The 24799-nt window shown below is 44.7% G+C and overlaps 1 protein-coding gene across 5 annotated transcripts in view; it reads right to left on the reverse strand.

Annotated features, from left to right (window-relative positions):
• The window catches only part of LOC139385171 (GRAM domain-containing protein 2A-like), a 44648-nt gene extending 22145 nt beyond the window's left edge, over positions 1-22503 (reverse strand). For 3 of the 5 annotated variants that reach the window (XM_071130261.1, XM_071130263.1, XM_071130260.1), the window contains exons 1-2: positions 22271-22503; positions 16845-16958 (exon numbers count right to left, since the gene is read on the reverse strand). In XM_071130261.1, the coding sequence (XP_070986362.1) occupies positions 16845-16958; positions 22271-22389 (233 nt within the window). In that variant the 5' untranslated portion in view covers positions 22390-22503. The remainder of the gene's footprint in view (positions 1-16844; positions 16959-22270) is intronic. The other 2 variants (XM_071130264.1, XM_071130262.1) reach the window with 1 other exon arrangement.
• Between the last annotated feature and the right edge of the window lie 2296 nt (positions 22504-24799).

The raw sequence follows: 24799 nt of genomic DNA on the forward strand, positions 1-24799 counted from the left end.
ATACATCCTCTCTCCTGTTCTTTTCCTCCATCTCCCTCTCCCTGCAGTCAACTACTGGAATACATCCTCTCTCCTGTTCTTTTCATCCATCTCCATCTCCCTGCAGTAAACTACTGGAATACATCCTCTCTCCTGTTCTTTTCATCCATCTCCCTCTCCCTGCAGTAAACTACTGGAATACATCCTCTCTCCTGTTCTTTTCCTCCATCTCCCTCTCCCTGCAGTCAACTACTGGAATACATCCTCTCTCCTGTTCTTTTCATCCATCTCCCTGCAGTCAACTACTGGAATACATCCTCTCTCCTGTTCTTTTCATCCATCTCCCTCTCCCTGCAGTCAACTACTGGAATACATCCTCTCTCCTGTTCTTTTCATCCATCTCCCTGCAGTAAACTACTGGAATGCACCCTCTCTCCTGTTCTTTTCATCCATCTCCCTCTCCCTGCAGTAAACTACTGGAATACATCCTCTCTCCTGTTCTTTTCCTCCATCTCCCTCTCCCTGCAGTCAACTACTGGAATACATCCTCTCTCCTGTTCTTTTCATCCATCTCCATCTCCCTGCAGTAAACTACTGGAATACATCCTCTCTCCTGTTCTTTTCATCCATCTCCCTCTCCCTGCAGTAAACTACTGGAATACATCCTCTCTCCTGTTCTTTTCCTCCATCTCCCTCTCCCTGCAGTCAACTACTGGAATACATCCTCTCTCCTGTTCTTTTCATCCATCTCCCTGCAGTCAACTACTGGAATACATCCTCTCTCCTGTTCTTTTCATCCATCTCCCTCTCCCTGCAGTCAACTACTGGAATACATCCTCTCTCCTGTTCTTTTCATCCATCTCCCTGCAGTAAACTACTGGAATGCACCCTCTCTCCTGTTCTTTTCATCCATCTCCCTCTCCCTGCAGTAAACTACTGGAATACATCCTCTCTCCTGTTCTTTTCCTCCATCTCCCTCTCCCTGCAGTCAACTACTGGAATACATCCTCTCTCCTGTTCTTTTCATCCATCTCCCTGCAGTCAACTACTGGAATACATCCTCTCTCCTGTTCTTTTCATCCATCTCCCTCTCCCTGCAGTCAACTACTGGAATACATCCTCTCTCCTGTTCTTTTCATCCATCTCCCTGCAGTAAATTACTGGAATACATTCTCTCTCCTGTTCTTTTCATCCATCTCCCTGCAGTAAACTACTGGAATACATCCTCTCTCCTGTTCTTTTCATCCATCTCCCTGCAGTAAATTACTGGAATACATCCTCTCTCCTGTTCTTTTCATCCATCTCCATCTCCCTGCAGTAAACTACTGGAATACATCCTCTCTCCTGTTATTTTCATCCATCTCCCTGCAGTCAACTACTGGAATACATCCTCTCTCCTGTTCTTTTCCTCCATCTCCCTCTCCCTGCAGTCAACTACTGGAATACATCCTCTCTCCTGTTCTTTTCATCCATCTCCCTCTCCCTGCAGTAAACTATTGGAATACATCCTCTCTCCTGTTCTTTTCATCCATCTCCCTGCAGTAAACTACTGGAATACATCCTCTCTCCTGTTCTTTTCATCCATCTCCCTGCAGAAAACTACTGGAATACATCCTCTCTCCTGTTCTTTTCATCCATCTCCCTGCAGAAAACTACTGGAATACATCCTCTCTCCTGTTCTTTTCATCCATCTCCATCTCCCTGCAGTAAACTACTGGAATACATCCTCTCTCCTGTTATTTTCATCCATCTCCCTCTCCCTGCAGTAAACTACTGGAATACATCCTCTCTCCTGTTATTTTCATCCATCTCCCTCTCCCTGCAGTAAACTACTGGAATACATCCTCTCGCCTGTTCTTTTCATCCATCTCCCTGCAGTCAACTACTGGAATACATCCTCTCTCCTGTTCTTTTCATCCATCTCCCTGCAGAAAACTACTGGAATACATCCTCTCTCCTGTTCTTTTCATCCATCTCCCTCTCCCTGCAGTCAACTACTGGAATACATCCTCTCTCCTGTTCTTTTCATCCATCTCCCTGCAGTAAACTACTGGAATACATCCTCTCTCCTGTTCTTTTCATCCATCTCCATCTCCCTGCAGTAAACTACTGGAATACATCCTCTCTCCTGTTCTTTTCCTCCATCTCCCTCTCCCTGCAGTCAACTACTGGAATACATCCTCTCTCCTGTTCTTTTCCTCCATCTCCCTCTCCCTGCAGTCAACTACTGGAATACATCCTCTCTCCTGTTCTTTTCATCCATCTCCATCTCCCTGCAGTAAACTACTGGAATACATCCTCTCTCCTGTTCTTTTCATCCATCTCCCTCTCCCTGCAGTAAACTACTGGAATACATCCTCTCTCCTGTTCTTTTCCTCCATCTCCCTCTCCCTGCAGTCAACTACTGGAATACATCCTCTCTCCTGTTCTTTTCATCCATCTCCCTGCAGTCAACTACTGGAATACATCCTCTCTCCTGTTCTTTTCATCCATCTCCCTCTCCCTGCAGTAAACTACTGGAATACATCCTCTCTCCTGTTCTTTTCATCCATCTCCCTGCAGTAAACTACTGGAATACATCCTCTCTCCTGTTCTTTTCATCCATCTCCCTGCAGTAAACTACTGGAATACATCCTCTCTCCTGTTCTTTTCATCCATCTCCCTGCAGAAAATTACTGGAATACATCCTCTCTCCTGTTCTTTTCATCCATCTCCCTCTCCCTGCAGTCAACTACTGGAATACATCCTCTCTCCTGTTCTTTTCATCCATCTCCCTCTCCCTGCAGTAAACTACTGGAATACATCCTCTCTCCTGTTCTTTTCATCCATCTCCCTGCAGTAAACTACTGGAATGCACCCTCTCTCCTGTTCTTTTCATCCATCTCCCTCTCCCTGCAGTAAACTACTGGAATACATCCTCTCTCCTGTTCTTTTCCTCCATCTCCCTCTCCCTGCAGTCAACTACTGGAATACATCCTCTCTCCTGTTCTTTTCATCCATCTCCATCTCCCTGCAGTAAACTACTGGAATACATCCTCTCTCCTGTTATTTTCATCCATCTCCCTCTCCCTGCAGTAAACTACTGGAATACATCCTCTCGCCTGTTCTTTTCATCCATCTCCCTGCAGTCAACTACTGGAATACATCCTCTCTCCTGTTCTTTTCATCCATCTCCCTGCAGAAAACTACTGGAATACATCCTCTCTCCTGTTCTTTTCATCCATCTCCCTCTCCCTGCAGTCAACTACTGGAATACATCCTCTCTCCTGTTCTTTTCATCCATCTCCCTGCAGTAAACTACTGGAATACATCCTCTCTCCTGTTCTTTTCATCCATCTCCATCTCCCTGCAGTAAACTACTGGAATACATCCTCTCTCCTGTTCTTTTCCTCCATCTCCCTCTCCCTGCAGTCAACTACTGGAATACATCCTCTCTCCTGTTCTTTTCATCCATCTCCATCTCCCTGCAGTAAACTACTGGAATACATCCTCTCTCCTGTTCTTTTCATCCATCTCCCTCTCCCTGCAGTAAACTACTGGAATACATCCTCTCTCCTGTTCTTTTCCTCCATCTCCCTCTCCCTGCAGTCAACTACTGGAATACATCCTCTCTCCTGTTCTTTTCATCCATCTCCCTGCAGTCAACTACTGGAATACATCCTCTCTCCTGTTCTTTTCATCCATCTCCCTCTCCCTGCAGTCAACTACTGGAATACATCCTCTCTCCTGTTCTTTTCATCCATCTCCCTGCAGTAAACTACTGGAATACATCCTCTCTCCTGTTCTTTTCATCCATCTCCCTCTCCCTGCAGTAAACTACTGGAATACATCCTCTCTCCTGTTCTTTTCCTCCATCTCCCTCTCCCTGCAGTCAACTACTGGAATACATCCTCTCTCCTGTTCTTTTCATCCATCTCCATCTCCCTGCAGTAAACTACTGGAATACATCCTCTCTCCTGTTCTTTTCATCCATCTCCCTCTCCCTGCAGTAAACTACTGGAATACATCCTCTCTCCTGTTCTTTTCCTCCATCTCCCTCTCCCTGCAGTCAACTACTGGAATACATCCTCTCTCCTGTTCTTTTCATCCATCTCCCTGCAGTCAACTACTGGAATACATCCTCTCTCCTGTTCTTTTCATCCATCTCCCTCTCCCTGCAGTCAACTACTGGAATACATCCTCTCTCCTGTTCTTTTCATCCATCTCCCTGCAGTAAACTACTGGAATGCACCCTCTCTCCTGTTCTTTTCATCCATCTCCCTCTCCCTGCAGTAAACTACTGGAATACATCCTCTCTCCTGTTCTTTTCCTCCATCTCCCTCTCCCTGCAGTCAACTACTGGAATACATCCTCTCTCCTGTTCTTTTCATCCATCTCCCTGCAGTCAACTACTGGAATACATCCTCTCTCCTGTTCTTTTCATCCATCTCCCTCTCCCTGCAGTCAACTACTGGAATACATCCTCTCTCCTGTTCTTTTCATCCATCTCCCTGCAGTAAATTACTGGAATACATTCTCTCTCCTGTTCTTTTCATCCATCTCCCTCTCCCTGCAGTCAACTACTGGAATACATCCTCTCTCCTGTTCTTTTCATCCATCTCCCTGCAGTAAATTACTGGAATACATCCTCTCTCCTGTTCTTTTCATCCATCTCCATCTCCCTGCAGTCAACTACTGGAATACATTCTCTCTCCTGTTCTTTTCATCCATCTCCCTGCAGTAAACTACTGGAATACATCCTCTCTCCTGTTCTTTTCATCCATCTCCCTGCAGTAAATTACTGGAATACATCCTCTCTCCTGTTCTTTTCATCCATCTCCCTCTCCCTGCAGTAAACTACTGGAATACATCCTCTCTCCTGTTCTTTTCATCCATCTCCCTGCAGTAAACTACTGGAATACATCCTCTCTCCTGTTCTTTTCATCCATCTCCCTGCAGTAAACTACTGGAATACATCCTCTCTCCTGTTCTTTTCATCCATCTCCCTGCAGTAAATTACTGGAATACATCCTCTCTCCTGTTCTTTTCATCCATCTCCCTGCAGTAAACTACTGGAATACATCCTCTCTCCTGTTCTTTTCATCCATCTCCCTGCAGTAAATTACTGGAATACATCCTCTCTCCTGTTCTTTTCATCCATCTCCCTCTCCCTGCAGTAAACTACTGGAATACATCCTCTCTCCTGTTCTTTTCATCCATCTCCCTGCAGTAAACTACTGGAATACATCCTCTCTCCTGTTCTTTTCATCCATCTCCCTGCAGTAAACTACTGGAATACATCCTCTCTCCTGTTCTTTTCATCCATCTCCCTCTCCCTGCAGTCAACTACTGGAATACATCCTCTCTCCTGTTCTTTTCATCCATCTCCCTGCAGTAAACTACTGGAATACATCCTCTCTCCTGTTCTTTTCATCCATCTCCATCTCCCTGCAGTAAACTACTGGAATACATCCTCTCTCCTGTTCTTTTCATCCATCTCCCTCTCCCTGCAGTAAACTACTGGAATACATCCTCTCTCCTGTTCTTTTCATCCATCTCCCTCTCCCTGCAGTCAACTACTGGAATACATCCTCTCTCCTGTTCTTTTCATCCATCTCCCTGCAGTAAACTACTGGAATACATCCTCTCTCCTGTTCTTTTCATCCATCTCCCTCTCCCTGCAGTAAACTACTGGAATACATCCTCTCTCCTGTTCTTTTCATCCATCTCCCTGCAGTAAACTACTGGAATGCACCCTCTCTCCTGTTCTTTTCATCCATCTCCCTCTCCCTGCAGTAAACTACTGGAATACATCCTCTCTCCTGTTCTTTCCTCCATCTCCCTCTCCCTGCAGTCAACTACTGGAATACATCCTCTCTCCTGTTCTTTTCATCCATCTCCATCTCCCTGCAGTAAACTACTGGAATACATCCTCTCTCCTGTTCTTTTCATCCATCTCCCTCTCCCTGCAGTAAACTACTGGAATACATCCTCTCTCCTGTTCTTTTCCTCCATCTCCCTCTCCCTGCAGTCAACTACTGGAATACATCCTCTCTCCTGTTCTTTTCATCCATCTCCCTGCAGTCAACTACTGGAATACATCCTCTCTCCTGTTCTTTTCATCCATCTCCCTCTCCCTGCAGTCAACTACTGGAATACATCCTCTCTCCTGTTCTTTTCATCCATCTCCCTGCAGTAAACTACTGGAATACATCCTCTCTCCTGTTCTTTTCATCCATCTCCCTCTCCCTGCAGTAAACTACTGGAATACATCCTCTCTCCTGTTCTTTTCCTCCATCTCCCTCTCCCTGCAGTCAACTACTGGAATACATCCTCTCTCCTGTTCTTTTCATCCATCTCCCTGCAGTAAACTACTGGAATACATCCTCTCTCCTGTTCTTTTCATCCATCTCCCTCTCCCTGCAGTAAACTACTGGAATACATCCTCTCTCCTGTTCTTTTCATCCATCTCCCTGCAGTAAATTACTGGAATACATCCTCTCTCCTGTTCTTTTCATCCATCTCCCTCTCCCTGCAGTCAACTACTGGAATACATCCTCTCTCCTGTTCTTTTCATCCATCTCCCTGCAGTAAATTACTGGAATACATCCTCTCTCCTGTTCTTTTCATCCATCTCCATCTCCCTGCAGTAAACTACTGGAATACATCCTCTCTCCTGTTCTTTTCATCCATCTCCCTGCAGTAAACTACTGGAATACATCCTCTCTCCTGTTCTTTTCATCCATCTCCCTGCAGTAAATTACTGGAATACATCCTCTCTCCTGTTCTTTTCATCCATCTCCCTCTCCCTGCAGTCAACTACTGGAATACATCCTCTCTCCTGTTCTTTTCATCCATCTCCCTGCAGTAAATTACTGGAATACATCCTCTCTCCTGTTCTTTTCATCCATCTCCCTGCAGTAAACTACTGGAATACATCCTCTCTCCTGTTCTTTTCATCCATCTCCCTGCAGTAAATTACTGGAATACATCCTCTCTCCTGTTCTTTTCATCCATCTCCCTGCAGTAAACTACTGGAATACATCCTCTCTCCTGTTCTTTTCATCCATCTCCCTGCAGTAAATTACTGGAATACATCCTCTCTCCTGTTCTTTTCATCCATCCTCTCTCCTGTTCTTTTCTCCCTCTCCCTGCAGTAAACTACTGGAATACATCCTCTCTCCTGTTCTTTTCATCCATCTCCCTGCAGTAAACTACTGGAATACATCCTCTCTCCTGTTCTTTTCATCCATCTCCCTGCAGTAAACTACTGGAATACATCCTCTCTCCTGTTCTTTTCATCCATCTCCCTGCAGTAAACTACTGGAATACATCCTCTCTCCTGTTCTTTTCATCCATCTCCCTGCAGTAAATTACTGGAATACATCCTCTCTCCTGTTCTTTTCATCCATCTCCCTGCAGTAAATTACTGGAATACATCCTCTCTCCTGTTCTTTTCATCCATCTCCCTGCAGTAAACTACTGGAATACATCCTCTCTCCTGTTCTTTTCATCCATCTCCCTGCAGTAAACTACTGGAATACATCCTCTCTCCTGTTCTTTTCATCCATCTCCCTGCAGTAAATTACTGGAATACATCCTCTCTCCTGTTCTTTTCATCCTCTCTCCTGTTCTTTTCATCCATCTCCCTGCAGTAAATTACTGGAATACATCCTCTCTCCTGTTCTTTTCATCCATCTCCCTGCAGTAAACTACTGGAATACATCCTCTCTCCTGTTCTTTTCATCCATCTCCCTGCAGTAAATTACTGGAATACATCCTCTCTCCTGTTCTTTTCATCCATCTCCCTGCAGTAAATTACTGGAATACATCCTCTCTCCTGTTCTTTTCATCCATCTCCCTGCAGTAAATTACTGGAATACATCCTCTCTCCTGTTCTTTTCATCCATCTCCCTGCAGTAAACTACTGGAATACATCCTCTCTCCTGTTCTTTTCATCCATCTCCCTGCAGTAAATTACTGGAATACATCCTCTCTCCTGTTCTTTTCATCCATCTCCCTGCAGTAAATTACTGGAATACATCCTCTCTCCTGTTCTTTTCATCCATCTCCCTGCAGTAAATTACTGGAATACATCCTCTCTCCTGTTCTTTTCATCCATCTCCCTGCAGTAAATTACTGGAATACATCCTCTCTCCTGTTCTTTTCATCCATCTCCCTGCAGTAAATTACTGGAATACATCCTCTCTCCTGTTCTTTTCATCCATCTCCCTGCAGTAAATTACTGGAATACATCCTCTCTCCTGTTCTTTTCATCCATCTCCCTGCAGTAAATTACTGGAATACATCCTCTCTCCTGTTCTTTTCATCCATCTCCCTGCAGTAAATTACTGGAATACATCCTCTCTCCTGTTCTTTTCATCCATCTCCCTGCAGTAAATTACTGGAATACATCCTCTCTCCTGTTCTTTTCATCCATCTCCCTGCAGTAAATTACTGGAATACATCCTCTCTCCTGTTCTTTTCATCCATCTCCCTGCAGTAAATTACTGGAATACATCCTCTCTCCTGTTCTTTTCATCCATCTCCCTGCAGTAAATTACTGGAATACATCCTCTCTCCTGTTCTTTTCATCCATCTCCCTGCAGTAAATTACTGGAATACATCCTCTCTCCTGTTCTTTTCATCCATCTCCCTGCAGTAAATTACTGGAATACATCCTCTCTCCTGTTCTTTTCATCCATCTCCCTGCAGTAAATTACTGGAATACATCCTCTCTCCTGTTCTTTTCATCCATCTCCCTGCAGTAAATTACTGGAATACATCCTCTCTCCTGTTCTTTTCATCCATCTCCCTGCAGTAAATTACTGGAATACATCCTCTCTCCTGTTCTTTTCATCCATCTCCCTGCAGTAAATTACTGGAATACATCCTCTCTCCTGTTCTTTTCATCCATCTCCCTGCAGTAAATTACTGGAATACATCCTCTCTCCTGTTCTTTTCATCCATCTCCCTGCAGTAAATTACTGGAATACATCCTCTCTCCTGTTCTTTTCATCCATCTCCCTGCAGTAAATTACTGGAATACATCCTCTCTCCTGTTCTTTTCATCCATCTCCCTGCAGTAAATTACTGGAATACATCCTCTCTCCTGTTCTTTTCATCCATCTCCCTGCAGTAAATTACTGGAATACATCCTCTCTCCTGTTCTCCTTTCTTTTCATCCATCTCCCTGCAGTAAATTACTGGAATACATCCTCTCTCCTGTTCTTTTCATCCATCTCCCTGCAGTAAATTACTGGAATACATCCTCTCTCCTGTTCTTTTCATCCATCTCCCTGCAGTAAATTACTGGAATACATCCTCTCTCCTGTTCTTTTCATCCATCTCCCTGCAGTAAATTACTGGAATACATCCTCTCTCCTGTTCTTTTCATCCATCTCCCTGCAGTAAATTACTGGAATACATCCTCTCTCCTGTTCTTTTCATCCATCTCCCTGCAGTAAATTACTGGAATACATCCTCTCTCCTGTTCTTTTCATCCATCTCCCTGCAGTAAATTACTGGAATACATCCTCTCTCCTGTTCTTTTCATCCATCTCCCTGCAGTAAATTACTGGAATACATCCTCTCTCCTGTTCTTTTCATCCATCTCCCTGCAGTAAATTACTGGAATACATCCTCTCTCCTGTTCTTTTCATCCATCTCCCTGCAGTAAATTACTGGAATACATCCTCTCTCCTGTTCTTTTCATCCATCTCCCTGCAGTAAATTACTGGAATACATCCTCTCTCCTGTTCTTTTCATCCATCTCCCTGCAGTAAATTACTGGAATACATCCTCTCTCCTGTTCTTTTCATCCATCTCCCTGCAGTAAATTACTGGAATACATCCTCTCTCCTGTTCTTTTCATCCATCTCCCTGCAGTAAATTACTGGAATACATCCTCTCTCCTGTTCTTTTCATCCATCTCCCTGCAGTAAATTACTGGAATACATCCTCTCTCCTGTTCTTTTCATCCATCTCCCTGCAGTAAATTACTGGAATACATCCTCTCTCCTGTTCTTTTCATCCATCTCCCTGCAGTAAATTACTGGAATACATCCTCTCTCCTGTTCTTTTCATCCATCTCCCTGCAGTAAATTACTGGAATACATCCTCTCTCCTGTTCTTTTCATCCATCTCCCTGCAGTAAATTACTGGAATACATCCTCTCTCCTGTTCTTTTCATCCATCTCCCTGCAGTAAATTACTGGAATACATCCTCTCTCCTGTTCTTTTCATCCATCTCCCTGCAGTAAATTACTGGAATACATCCTCTCTCCTGTTCTTTTCATCCTCTCTCCTGTTCTTTTCCATCTCCCTGCAGTAAATTACTGGAATACATCCTCTCTCCTGTTCTTTTCATCCATCTCCCTGCAGTAAATTACTGGAATACATCCTCTCTCCTGTTCTTTTCATCCATCTCCCTGCAGTAAATTACTGGAATACATCCTCTCTCCTGTTCTTTTCATCCATCTCCCTGCAGTAAATTACTGGAATACATCCTCTCTCCTGTTCTTTTCATCCATCTCCCTGCAGTAAATTACTGGAATACATCCTCTCTCCTGTTCTTTTCATCCATCTCCCTGCAGTAAATTACTGGAATACATCCTCTCTCCTGTTCTTTTCATCCATCTCCCTGCAGTAAATTACTGGAATACATCCTCTCTCCTGTTCTTTTCATCCATCTCCCTGCAGTAAATTACTGGAATACATCCTCTCTCCTGTTCTTTTCATCCATCTCCCTGCAGTAAATTACTGGAATACATCCTCTCTCCTGTTCTTTTCATCCATCTCCCTGCAGTAAATTACTGGAATACATCCTCTCTCCTGTTCTTTTCATCCATCTCCCTGCAGTAAATTACTGGAATACATCCTCTCTCCTGTTCTTTTCATCCATCTCCCTGCAGTAAATTACTGGAATACATCCTCTCTCCTGTTCTTTTCATCCATCTCCCTGCAGTAAATTACTGGAATACATCCTCTCTCCTGTTCTTTTCATCCATCTCCCTGCAGTAAATTACTGGAATACATCCTCTCTCCTGTTCTTTTCATCCATCTCCCTGCAGTAAATTACTGGAATACACATCCTCTCTGCCTGTTCTCCCTTTCCTGTTCTTTTCATCCATCTCCCTGCAGTAAATTACTGGAATACATCCTCTCTCCTGTTCTTTTCATCCATCTCCCTGCAGTAAATTACTGGAATACATCCTCTCTCCTGTTCTTTTCATCCATCTCCCTGCAGTAAATTACTGGAATACATCCTCTCTCCTGTTCTTTTCATCCATCTCCCTGCAGTAAATTACTGGAATACATCCTCTCTCCTGTTCTTTTCATCCATCTCCCTGCAGTAAATTACTGGAATACATCCTCTCTCCTGTTCTTTTCATCCATCTCCCTGCAGTAAATTACTGGAATACATCCTCTCTCCTGTTCTTTTCATCCATCTCCCTGCAGTAAATTACTGGAATACATCCTCTCTCCTGTTCTTTTCATCCATCTCCCTGCAGTAAATTACTGGAATACATCCTCTCTCCTGTTCTTTTCATCCATCTCCCTGCAGTAAATTACTGGAATACATCCTCTCTCCTGTTCTTTTCATCCATCTCCCTGCAGTAAATTACTGGAATACATCCTCTCTCCTGTTCTTTTCATCCATCTCCCTGCAGTAAATTACTGGAATACATCCTCTCTCCTGTTCTTTTCATCCATCTCCCTGCAGTAAATTACTGGAATACATCCTCTCTCCTGTTCTTTTCATCCATCTCCCTGCAGTAAATTACTGGAATACATCCTCTCTCCTGTTCTTTTCATCCATCTCCCTGCAGTAAATTACTGGAATACATCCTCTCTCCTGTTCTTTTCATCCATCTCCCTGCAGTAAATTACTGGAATACATCCTCTCTCCTGTTCTTTTCATCCATCTCCCTGCAGTAAATTACTGGAATACACCCTCTCTCCTGTTCTTTTCATCCATCTCCCTGCAGTAAATTACTGGAATACACTGTTTAGATATTTGAAGACATAAAGATACCAAGACTAATCTGAATAACAATATTCAAGCCCAGCAGAGTCCAACAGTTCAAAATCTATCAAACATATATTTCCCCTGTCTTACCTGTACCTTAGTCATCAGGTTGAAAATAAAACAGGACATTGATTTCTGCAGGAGCGTTGTTTATCTTCCTGTGAGAAGTGGAAGGTGTAACCATGGCTACAGTGTGTGTATATGTGTGTCTCAAAGTGTCCTTGGCTGCGGCGCTGAATGGCATAGCTAATTACAAGCCTGAGGAATGATACATTAGAAAGGGAATACCTCCCTCAGGCAGACAAAGACAGATTCACTGTCAATAATTCAGCTGAAGAAAAGAGAAAATGGGACAACGAGCACTGTGAGGTCAATGCCATAACCTACCTCTGTGTCGTTCTGATATTTACTTGAACAATCACCTTTCCATTTGTAATTTGGCTGAACTATCACCTTTAGGACAGAAACCTAGCGTCTGCATTCATCTAAAACCATAGGAAAGGTGACGCAACATGGTGGACACTGGCCAGCCATTTTCTTTCCCATCAATTCATGAAGGAAACAAAATAAGGAAAATAAATCCACTGTAGACCAATGAGACGCACCCATGAAAATAAATCCACTGTAGACCAATGAGACGCACCCATGAAAATAAATCCACTGTAGACCAATGAGACGCACCCATGAAAATAAATCCACTGTAGACCAATGAGACACACCCATGAAAATAAATCCACTGTAGACCAATGAGACACACCCATGAAAATAAATCCACTGTAAACCAATGAGACGCACCCATGAAAATAAATCCACTGTAGACCAATGAGACACACCCATGAACAGCACAGTTAAGAGTTCCCACCCACTAGTCAACGACAGAGAGAACACATCACAGTCACAACACACTGCAGTAGCCTACCCTGCTAAATCCCATCCCAGGACAGCTTCACCAGGATTAGAATGCCCTTCCTGCCTTAGATCCTGGTTATATAAGCCCCAACAGCTCCACAGTTAGAGCATCCTATTCCCTATATAGTGCACTCCTTTAGACCAGAGTCCCATAGCAATATAGTGAATAGGGTGTGGCATTTGGGACTCTAGAGTACAACCTGTCAACGCCACATGGAGTCAGGTGACACCACCACCGTGACGTGGAGTCAGGTGACACCGCCACCGTGACGTGGAGTCAGGTGACACCGCCACCGTGACGTGGAGTCAGGTGACACCGCCACCGTGACGTGGAGTCAGGTGACACCCCCACCGTGACGTGGAGTCAGGTGACACCCCCACCGTGACGTGGAGTCAGGTGACACCCCCACCGTGACGTGGAGTCAGGTGACACCGCCACCGTGACGTGGAGTCAGGTGACACCGCCACCGTGACGTGACGTGGAGTCAGGTGACACCGCCACCGTGACGTGGAGTCAGGTCACCGCCACCGTGACGAGGAGTCAGGTTACACCGCCACCGTGACGTGGAGTCAGGTTGCACCGCCACCGTGACGAGGAGTCAGGTTACACCACCACCGTGACGTGGAGTCAGGTGACACCACCACCGTGACGTGGAGTCAGGTGACACCACCACCGTGACGTGGAGTCAGGTTGCACCACCACCGTGACGTGGAGTCAGGTGACACCACCACCGTGACGTGGAGTCAGGTTACACCACCACCGTGACGTGGAGTCAGGTTACACCACCACCGTGACGTGGAGTCAGGTGACACCACCACCGTGACGTGGAGTCAGGTGACACCACCACCGTGACGTGGAGTCAGGTGACACCACCACCGTGACGTGGAGTCAGGTGACACCACCGTGACGTGGAGTCAGGTGACACCACCACCGTGAAGTGGAGTCAGGTGACACCACCACCGTGAAGTGGAGTCAGGTGACCGTGGAGTCAGGTGACACCGCCACCGTGACGTGGAGTCGTGACGTGGAGTCAGGTGACACCACCACCGTGAAGTGGAGTCAGGTGACACCACCACCGTGAAGTGGAGTCAGGTGACACCCCCACCGTGACGAGGAGTCAGGTGACGTGACGTGGAGTCAGGTGACACCACCACCGTGACGAGGAGTCAGGTGACACCACCACCGTGACGTGGAGTCAGGTGACAACACCACCGTGACGTGGAGTCAGGTGACACCACCACCGTGACGTGGAGTCAGGTGACACCACCACCGTGACGTGGAGTCAGGTGACACCACCACCGTGACGTGGAGTCAGGTGACACCACCACCGTGACGTGACGTGGAGTCAGGGAGTCAGGTGGAGTTGACACCACCACCGTGACGTGGAGTCAGGTGACACCACCACCGTGACGTGGAGTCAGGTGACACAACCACCGTGACGTGGAGTCAGGTGACACCACCACCGTGACGTGGAGTCAGGTGACACCACCACCGTGACGTGGAGTCAGGTGACACCACCACCGTGACGTGGAGTCAGGTGACACCACCACCGTGACGTGGAGTCAGGTGACACCACCACCGTGACGTGGAGTCAGGTGGCACCACCGTGACGTGGAGTCAGGTGACAACACCACCGTGACGTGGAGTCAGGTGACACCACCACCGTGACGTGGAGTCAGGTGACACCACCACCGTGACGTGGAGTCAGGTGACACCACCACCGTGACGTGGAGTCAGGTGACACCACCACCGTGACGTGGAGTCAGGTGACACCACCACCACCGTGACGTGACACCACCACCGTGACGTGGAGTCAGGTGACACCACCACCGTGACGTGGAGTCAGGTGACACCACCACCGTGACGTGGAGTCAGGTGACACCACCACCGTGACGTGGAGTTACACCACCACCGTGACGTGACGTGGAGTCAGGTGGTCAGGTTACACCACCACCGTGACGAGGAGTCAGGTTACACCACCACCGTGACGTGGAGTCAGGTTACACCACCACCGTGACGTGGAGTCAGGTGACACCACCACCGTGATGTCTGTCTGTCTGGCTGTGTTAATAGTCTATACAGAGGACCTGTCTGTCTGTCTGGCTGTGTTAATAGTCTATACAGAGGACCTGTCTGTCTGTCTGGCTGTGTTAATAGTCTATACAGAGGACCTGTCTGTCTGTCTGGCTGTGTTAATAGTCTATACAGAGGACCTGTCTGTCTGTATGGCTGTGTTAATAGTCTATACAGAGGACCTGTCTGTCTGGCTGCTTGTGTGAAATAGTCTATACAGAGGACCTGTCTGTCTGTCTGGCTGTGTTAATAGTCTATACAGAGGACCTGTCTGTCATTGTTAATAGTCTATACAGAGGACCTGTCTGTCTGACTGCTTGTGTGAAATAAGTCTATACAGAGGACCTGTCTGTCTGTCTGGCTGTGTTAATAGTCTATACAGAGGACCTGTCTGTCTGTGTGAAATAGTCTATACAGAGGACCTGTCTGTGTGTAATAGTCTATACAGAGGACCTGTCTGTCTGTGTTAATAGTCTATACAGAGGACCTGTCTGTCTGACTGCTTGTGTGAAATAGTCTATACAGAGGACCTGTCTGTCTGTCTGGCTGTGTTAATAGTCTATACAGAGGACCTGTCTGTCTGTGTGAAATAGTCTATACAGAGGACCTGTCTGTGTGTAATAGTCTATACAGAGGACCTGTCTGTCTGTGTGTAATAGTCTATACAGAGGACCTGTCTGTCTGTGTGTAATAGTCTATACAGAGGACCTGTCTGTCTGTGTGTAATAGTCTATACAGAGGACCTGTCTGTCTGACTGCTTGTGTGGAATAGTCTATACAGAGGACCTGTCTGTCTGTCTGGCTGTGTTAATAGTCTATACAGAGGACCTGTCTGTCTGTGGGAAATAGTCTATACAGAGGACCGGTCTGTCTGTGTCTAATAGTCTATACAGAGGACCTGTCTGTCTGTGTGAAATAGTCTATACAGAGGACCTGTCTGTCTGTGTGTAATAGTCTATACAGAGGACCTGTCTGTCTGTGTGTAATAGTCTATACAGAGGACCTGTCTGTCTGTGTGTAATAGTCTATACAGAGGACCTGTCTGTCTGTGTGTAATAGTCTATACAGAGGACCTGTCTGTCTGTGTGTAATAGTCTATACAGAGGACCTGTCTGTCTGTGTGTAATAGTCTATACAGAGGACCTGTCTGTCTGTGTGTAATAGTCTATACAGAGGACCGGTCTGTCTGTGTCTAATAGTCTATACAGAGGACCTGTCTGTCTGTGTGTAATAGTCTATACAGAGGACCTGTCTGTCTGTGTCTAATAGTCTATACAGAGGACCTGTCTGTCTGTGTGTAATAGTCTATACAGAGGACCTGTCTGTCTGTGTGTAATAGTCTATACAGAGGACCTGTCTGTCTGTGTGTAATAGTCTATACAGAGGACCTGTCTGTCTGTGTGTAATAGTCTATACAGAGGACCTGTCTGTCTGTGTGTAATAGTCTATACAGAGGACCTGTCTGTCTGTGTGTAATAGTCTATACAGAGGACCTGTCTGTCTGTGTGTAATAGTCTATACAGAGGACCTGTCTGTCTGTGTCTAATAGTCTATACAGAGGACCTGTCTGTCTGTGTGTAATAGTCTATACAGTGGACCTGTCTGTCTGTGTGTAATAGTCTATACAGTGGACCTGTCTGTCTGTGTGTAATAGTCTATACAGTGGACCTGTCTGTCTGTGTGTAATAGTCTATACAGTGGACCTGTCTGTCTGTGTGTAATAGTCTATACAGAGGACCTGTCTGTCTGTGTGTAATAGTCTATACAGAGGACCTGTCTGTCTGTGTGTAATAGTCTATACAGAGGACCTGTCTGTATATAGATACAGATCCTTTAAAAAAGTGTGTGTGTGTGTGTGTACATGTTACCTACCTGAATTGTGGATGGCCTCCTTGAGTATCCTGGTGTTTTGAGGTCTCCAGGTCCTGTGTTGAGATGAGGACTCCCTCTTCATTCTGCTCCTGGTGTTCCGTCATGATGTTGGGCCTGAACACACAGAGTTGAGCTGTCATCAGTTATCCACAGGCTCATGTGTCGTATTCTAACACAGCTCATATTGATGCGTGGACACACCCATTCATGCAAATTCTACATCAATATACAAGCGAATAAACACAGGTTAATGAAGCTGTGCACAGGGCCTGGGTGACTTTCTCATGCTCTTTCATGCACACTGTCGAGCAACCACTTGTGCTCTTCAAACACACATGTGCACACCATTCCACTAACTCACACACACGTACGTACACTGGATGATACCGTGACCCTTTTGGGAGAAAGGCAGTAGTTACCACATCCTCTGTATAATCACAGGTGTGACTGACTGATAATAGCTTTGTGTTTTCTGGAAAACTCCTGACTCAGTCCGGCCATTTATCACATGCTGAGTTTCCTGCTTATTATCTCTAATTGGCCTGGTTCATTCCATCTGAACCAATGACTTCTCTGTACGAAAAAGCCTCTTCCTGTTGCGGAAGGTCCTAGTTCAATGGTTCCCACAGAAATCCCCCCACCCTGTCCAACACCAATGAACTGTAGCTGGCCAGTCAAAGTAGATGAGGCTGGTGAACAATAGGTTATTGGTTGCTGTATTCAACTATTCCAGCTGCAAACAGGTGTCTATGGTAAATGAAAAGTCATGAAACAGAAGCTAACTTTTTTTAGAATAAATGCAGATGGGAGAAAAGTAAAGTAATTAATCATAGCTCCACATTGGGGAATATGAGAGGGATCATCTTAAACCCCTCTTTACCTAAAGACATCTTTAATCCTCTTAAAACCTTCACTGGCCGAGAGGGAGCAACTTCAGGGCTGGGTATCATCATTCCCAGAAAATGTCACCAAATTCTACGACCCGTTGGCGTGGATATTGTTTACCCATAATACCCTATTAAACCCCTCCATTCCCTGAACAGTCAGAAGATCAAGAGACATTTTGTCACGTCTTTGTGTGACTCGTTGTTTTCAATTGGACAAACAGAAAGTCATCAGGACAGCAGAACTGGAGGCCCTGACTTGTGCAGACTTGGTCTGATTTAACAGTGGGGCAGAGTGGTGGGAGGAGCCCTTTCTCTTAAGTTACAGAGTGGTGGGAGGAGCCCTTTACCTTAAGTTACAGAGTGCAGACTTGGTCTGATTTAACAGTGGGGCAGAGTGGTGGGAGGGAGCTCTTTCCCTTAAGTTGCAGAGTGCAGACTTGGTCTGATTTAACAGTGGGGCAGAGTGGTGGGAGGAGCCCTTTCCCTTAAGTTACAGAGTGCAGACTTTTCTGTGGACCAAGTCTCTGTGTTCTGTGAATGAGGCACAAACACAACCTGAACATTTTGTTCAAGAGATGGTAGCCAACGCATCACAAGCTATGGAAGTTCTTGTCAATGTCAACTTCGGTTATAACAGAATGACCAGAAACAACATGAAAATGGCACCAAGTTATGCAAACAAAAAATGTTTTTTTGTGGTTGAGACACCAAGCAATGATGATCTGAGATGTTTAACTAGTTTGGAATACTTACAAGAAAACGATCTGTGGAATACGAATCCAAACGGACCTCTTGGCTCCTTGTATGGAGTACTCTCACTCTGACTTGGCTTATAACAGTGACAAAGGCCACACCATTGTCCATATATGAATGTTAAAATGTGAGCCTTCATCCCTCTCCTCCTCCTTGTCCTCCTGCTGATTAGGGCACATCTACAGAGCCATCACAAGACGTCCTCCAATCGAATTAACTCTAATCTAGTTAAGCTAGCTGCAGTTTCTAGGACCTCTACTGTTAAAGGTGCATCACACCATTTCTCCTTCACCTCCCTGTCTCGTGGTCTTCTCTAGAGAGACGGGGAAAGCAAACAAACAGGTGTGAGTCATGGACACAGTCTAATCTAACGGAGGCTATAGGCTGTCAAGGTCAATGACGTTCCAGGTAGAAGTTGCAATGAGCCAAAACAATACAACAACCTCTATAATCCAGTATATCATGATATCTAATTACACAATACAGTATAGTGATACATACTGTCCAGATCATGTCATCTTTCATTGATGATGAAGCCATTCATATCATCCATCTTCTGTTAATGTTGACCAATATACTCCGTAAGCAGTCAGTGGAAGCCTATACCTCAAAGTCTCACTCTCTCTCTCTCTCTCGGTGGCCCCTCACACCCGAAGAGGCTGTGATGTGCTGCTCCCTCTTGATCGCAGATAGTGTCTGGTGGTGTGACTTTACTATAGGGTCAGATGGGGCTGAGAGAGGCAGGCCTCAACAAGTATCATTATCAATCTCAGCTATCTTATTCCAGAACAGCTGACGCTTACAAGAGTCAGCAATGGCAGGACAAATTGAAGTCTAAGCCAAACCATGGTCAATAAATTATCCATAAGAGCATGTATTAAAAAAGAACACAGAATGTGATCAACTATTTCTCCTCTCTCATGGTTCACCACAGCTGTGCAAACCAAAGTGCTTGTTCAAGCTGAACGCCTGCAGTCAGGTGGCCTATTAATTACAGTTGAGCTCAGTGAAGGTAAGGGAGGAAGTGGAGTTGGATTTAATAGGGGCCTGAGTACTTTAGCTACCACCTGCATCTGAGAAAGACATGCTTTGCATAATTGGCTGCAGCTGGGTTATGTCATATTGTGTTCCTGATATGGCCTAATCGCTAATACATCTGTAGCCTCCATTATTATTAGTTATGAAGGCTAGTCCATATTTGTACCTGTTGCCTACATATGGACTAAAATCAGGCAAATTGTGATGCAGGTAGTTGTCTATGAAACCATAACACAAAGAAGGACTTTGGTCTGTGAGATGCCGTATCCACACTGCTACACTACAAGCGGAGACTGTAGACTATATAGGCATCCTGGACCGGTTCTCTGGACCTGTTCTCTCCCCACAAGATAAACAAGATGACAATATGAGTGAAGGTTGGTCAATATCCTGTTTGTGAGTTTAACAGTTACTCTACAGAATCAGAGACAGGATGTACTTGAATGGCAAGGCCAGATCCTTTGCAACAGGTTTTGTTTGACAAATCTGCTTGCAAGTGTACTGTAGCCTACATGTTTTAATGTTCTATGTTGATGTGTCTTGAACAATTCGTCACCACACAAAGTTCCCTTACAGGAAATAAAAATAATTTGAATTTCAAAAGGAGCTACATTGAGGGCTCCTTTCAAGCAAGCGTGTGTGTGTAGAGGGTGACATCACTTGCGCCCATTCAAATGGCTCTGATTAGGTAGACTACTGTCTACAGCAAACAACCGTTGACCAGTCGTCACTGACGCTTAGATTTAAACCACATAGTCTAAGATTTCCACAACTAATTAGATATAACCCCTTGGTGTTTGAATAATATGACTCAAACACGCAAATGGCATTAGTATGAATGTCTACCCTTATTTTAACCAAAAAACGTATTGTAAAAAAAGTAGCATACTGCATTGTTCAGTTTTTTTTTATCCTTTGTCAACAAATGCGAGCTTCAAATTATTTTCAGAAACAAATATATTGTAGGAATGTCACTCATTGAGCCCTAAATATAGAAAGTATAGAGGCTAAAATGTGATAAATAAAATAAATATGACAAATTTTATACAGTTATATGCCTGTAGACTGTGATAAAGTATAAGGTATACAATCATGATTGATCACAATCACAATTGATTTAGAAACTAGACTAATAACCTACTTATACAGCCTGCCCTACTTCATACATCTGAGGTACTTACATTAGGGCCTAGATTCATTATAAACAACTTATGCGTTTGACAACTGTCAATAAAATATAGACGACAAACTCTAGAGATGAGAGAGACTGTCAACTCACGCAATCTTTGCCTTTACGAATAACCTTCCGCAACGTACCGCTGCACAGGTAGGCCAGTCGTCTTCTTACTTTATTCAGCCGAAGTAACTGTCATGTCCTCCACAAGGTTGAATTGGTACCAGCCACAGCTTCACATGGTGTAAAGTAGCTATAGCGAAATGTCCATGGGGGAAAAAAAATTGAATTGCGAAAAATGACCAAATTTGAAGCAAAGAGACATGCGGCGAGACAAGAAGCACTGGCCGCTTGTCATCTTGTTGCGCAGGGAATCCGTGAGGTTGGTTGAGAATACGCCACCGCTGTGTCATTCACGGTTTAGTAAAGCTTTGATCAACGGATTTAAAATAACCTAATCGTGTGATTACGCTCGCTTGTACTAATCGTAATGATACAACCGAATGCAATTTAAATCTATCTATTTTGTTATATTCCAAAGCAGAACGTAACTGCACCTTTTCACCTTACCGAGTGGTGTAAGCAAATCACATTAGGCCTACCACAGTAGCTTTTTCAAGTAAGATGTTTATAATTGTTATATGAAGTTGATTCAGACTTTATATGGTAATACAACTGATAAATCCATGTCTGAGTTGAATAAATTATACATCAATAAAATGCCATATCATTTTCCTGAGTAGGCCTAAGGCCCCCCCAAATATAGCTGTATTTGGTCTGTCACAGTCCTAAAGTTATTTTAAATAACACTGCATATTGGTGTTATTTAGCTTGTGCAGGGAGGAAACTGTGCAAAGATCTGTGGTGCTGAAAACCCTGCTACTAGCATTTCCATCCTCTAAGGAACGCCATACCATCACAACCATGACTTTATTTTACTCTCCATCCTGCTAATATTATTTCCTGCACCAGTTTCATATTGTTACTGTATTCCTTCTATTCAATGTACTCCTACCAGTACTTATAGGCTAACTGACTACCAGAACACATGAGTCTCTGATATCCTTGAACCTTTCTGTTGCCACTCTGAGGATGCACACACTCACCCCCTTGAGCTCTATTAATCATGGAACAACGTCAGGGGTGAATAAAGTCAACGTAGAGGACAGACACAGTTTACACTGTGAATACACAACACCTGCCTGCGTGCTGTGAGCATACTAATAAACGTAGAGAAGAGGCTAGCATAGACCTTTACTAGTAGTGTAGAAGGTGGATGTTCCACAGCTCTGAGGTTCAAGGGAAAAGTCACAGTAAATAGAAGTTGTATCTCAGTTCAAGGAAGTCATTACACAAACCTCCACACTAGGAGAAATCCCACCGTTGTTCCTTATGTTTGGACTGTACAGGACGGTTTCTTCAACCCAAAATATGGCTACTACTGGACTAGAGTGCTTTTTAGTCCAGGAATGATCTTAATCTGGGTCTGAGAAACCGACCTAAGTATTGCCTCGCCAAAGAAAGTGAACAGGTAACAGGGCTGACTGCCAGGGCAGGTAGCAGGGCTGACTGACCTGGCAGGTATCTTCTGGTTGCAGGGACCATGGGGTCGGTGGTGGTGTCGGTGGTCCCGGCCTGTGGCCTCGTCGCCTGGCAGGGCCTCAGGGCTGGCTGCGTAGATAGTGCATCCCATTAACCCCTGTGCTGTCGGCCACCGCGCCCTTGTCGTCGCAGAGCAAGAGGAGCCTCCGCTGCGTACTACCGTGCCGTACCGCGTCCCCACGTCGTCCCTGCCAGTGAGTCTCTACCCTGCTCCTCCTACTCCCAGGCGCCTGCTGTAAAAGCCATTGCCTCAGCACATCTCCACCCTCTCTCCTCTAGCTAACCCCGCTCACCCCCCCCCCCCCCCCCCCCCCCCTAGACCTTACACTCTCCCTCCCCCACTGAGAACACAGGAGATAATCAGATTTCACATTTACACTGAACAAAATCATCCTTGCATAATCTCTCCCCCGCTGTTGCAGCAGAATCATCACGTTGTTGCACGCGGAGCACCCTGGATGGGGAGAAGGGACTTGGGGGTGGGGGGGTATTTAGGAAAATATCCTAACTGTTGGCTGGGCTGGTTCAGCAGCCATTAAGACAAACTACACATTTGAAAGGTTTACCAAAAGGTGCAATGAAGTGGTGATCGATGATGAAAATGTTCTCAAATGTTATGTTCTTTGTACTAAGCCTCATATTTGACTTTGAGGTAAGTTTTAGTAAATTGCCTGTTTAGGTCAATGGAGGCTTATGTTACCGGTGCGTATTCTGAAATTCTATATAGACAATTTGCATAATGGCCCACTTCTCATCATTATTTGGGAACACCACCCTCTAATGGTTATTTTAGCTCATTGCTTTAATACATCCCTGTAAGGGACCAATCGGCAACATCCCAGGGGCCGGTGCTGGTCCTGGAACCGGAGGTTGAGAAACAGTGCCAAGTCAACACACTACTGTTGAACCACAGTATCATATCTTCATATATTTGATCATATTAACATAAGTTTGTCAATTATTGACATTCAAGTTAAGAAGTATTGACATGCATTTGATAAACAAAATACATTTTCAACATATGCAATAGCTATCATTTCGATTGTCCATTTCCAACCCCTTATGACTGAATAAAGCAAGCCAGTCAGACATGACAGATATGATTGTCTCATAAAAAGATTTATTTTTCGCCCAAATGTACAAAGGCAAGTTACAGTATTGTATAAAAAAGAACTGTGGTGGTAATGCACACTTTACATAAACTCCTGAAGGGGAGGATGAAGGAGAAGAGGGAGGGAAGGGGTGAGACCACAGGAGACGGGGCTCAACCATAGAAATGAAAACCGTTGTAAACATCCTTGCAAGTACCGGTGACTGATACTTTGAGGGTTTTGAGTGACACGAGAGGGCCCGTGAGGAGGGAGACGAGAGGGCCCGTGAGGAAGGTGAGGAGGGAGACAAGACATGATCTGGTAATTTAAGAAGTAGGAAAGAGTGTCTTTGTTCCCAGGGATAAAGGATGTTTTTTTAAGCACCAATTGAGACAACTGAAGCAACTGCCGTTCTGGAGAACAAAAAAACTACTCAATCAAAGAGTAGTTAACAAAGAAAGGATGCCCTCCAAAAATAACAAGACAAAATCAAGAGCTTTTTCCTTTAAGTTGCTGGATAGTAAGTACTTGCTTGTGTGGCTTTATCATACCCCCAAGGCAATACGATTCTTATTCAACCTACTACCAAGTCTAAATCTCTGTCCTTTGGAGCAATGCACTGGTCTCTTCCTCCAGTATAGTGGAAAGCCATTCTGCTTGGGACATGTAGAAATGACATTCCACTGATGCGTCATACAACGTCACACATTTCTATTAGATATTAGTTGTACAAGACATCTCAACACACTGTCACATTCAGATATACAGGTCGCAACACCATTCCATTTATGAACCATGACACTTGTGGACAAGAAACTAGCAACACAATGAGACTAATATGTTAACTGTCCTAGTCCTATAGGACAAGAAACTAGCAACACAATGAGACTAATATGTTAACTGTCCTAGTCCTATAGGACAAGAAACTAGCAACACAATGAGACTAATATGTTAACTGTCCTAGTCCTATAGGACAAGAAACTAGCAACACAATGAGACTAATATGTTAACTGTCCTAGTCCTATAGGACAAGAAACTAGCAACACAATGAGACTAATATGTTAACTGTCCTAGTCCTATAGGACAAGAAACTAGCAACACAATGAGACTAATATGTTAACTGTCCTAGTCCTTAACAAGGGGTTACACCACCAAGCTAGCAGGTTCAAGTTAGTGAAATCCAGGTGTATATATGTACTTCAATACTGAACAAAATTTAAAATAAAAAAAAGCTACCTGACAATCGTGATAATGTTCTGGCCAGCAGTATGTTGACTTCTGGAACATTCCACAGTTTCTTACAGGGCAGACTGTCAACAAGCCTCGTTTGTATAGCGCACGTACTCCTCCCTGAAAATAGAAAAAATAAATATACATCTTTGACTTTTAATGACTGGTTTAGCTTCACTC

The sequence above is a fragment of the Oncorhynchus clarkii genome, chromosome 26, assembly GCF_045791955.1.
Source record: "Oncorhynchus clarkii lewisi isolate Uvic-CL-2024 chromosome 26, UVic_Ocla_1.0, whole genome shotgun sequence".
Taxonomy (NCBI): Eukaryota; Metazoa; Chordata; class Actinopteri; order Salmoniformes; family Salmonidae; genus Oncorhynchus; species Oncorhynchus clarkii.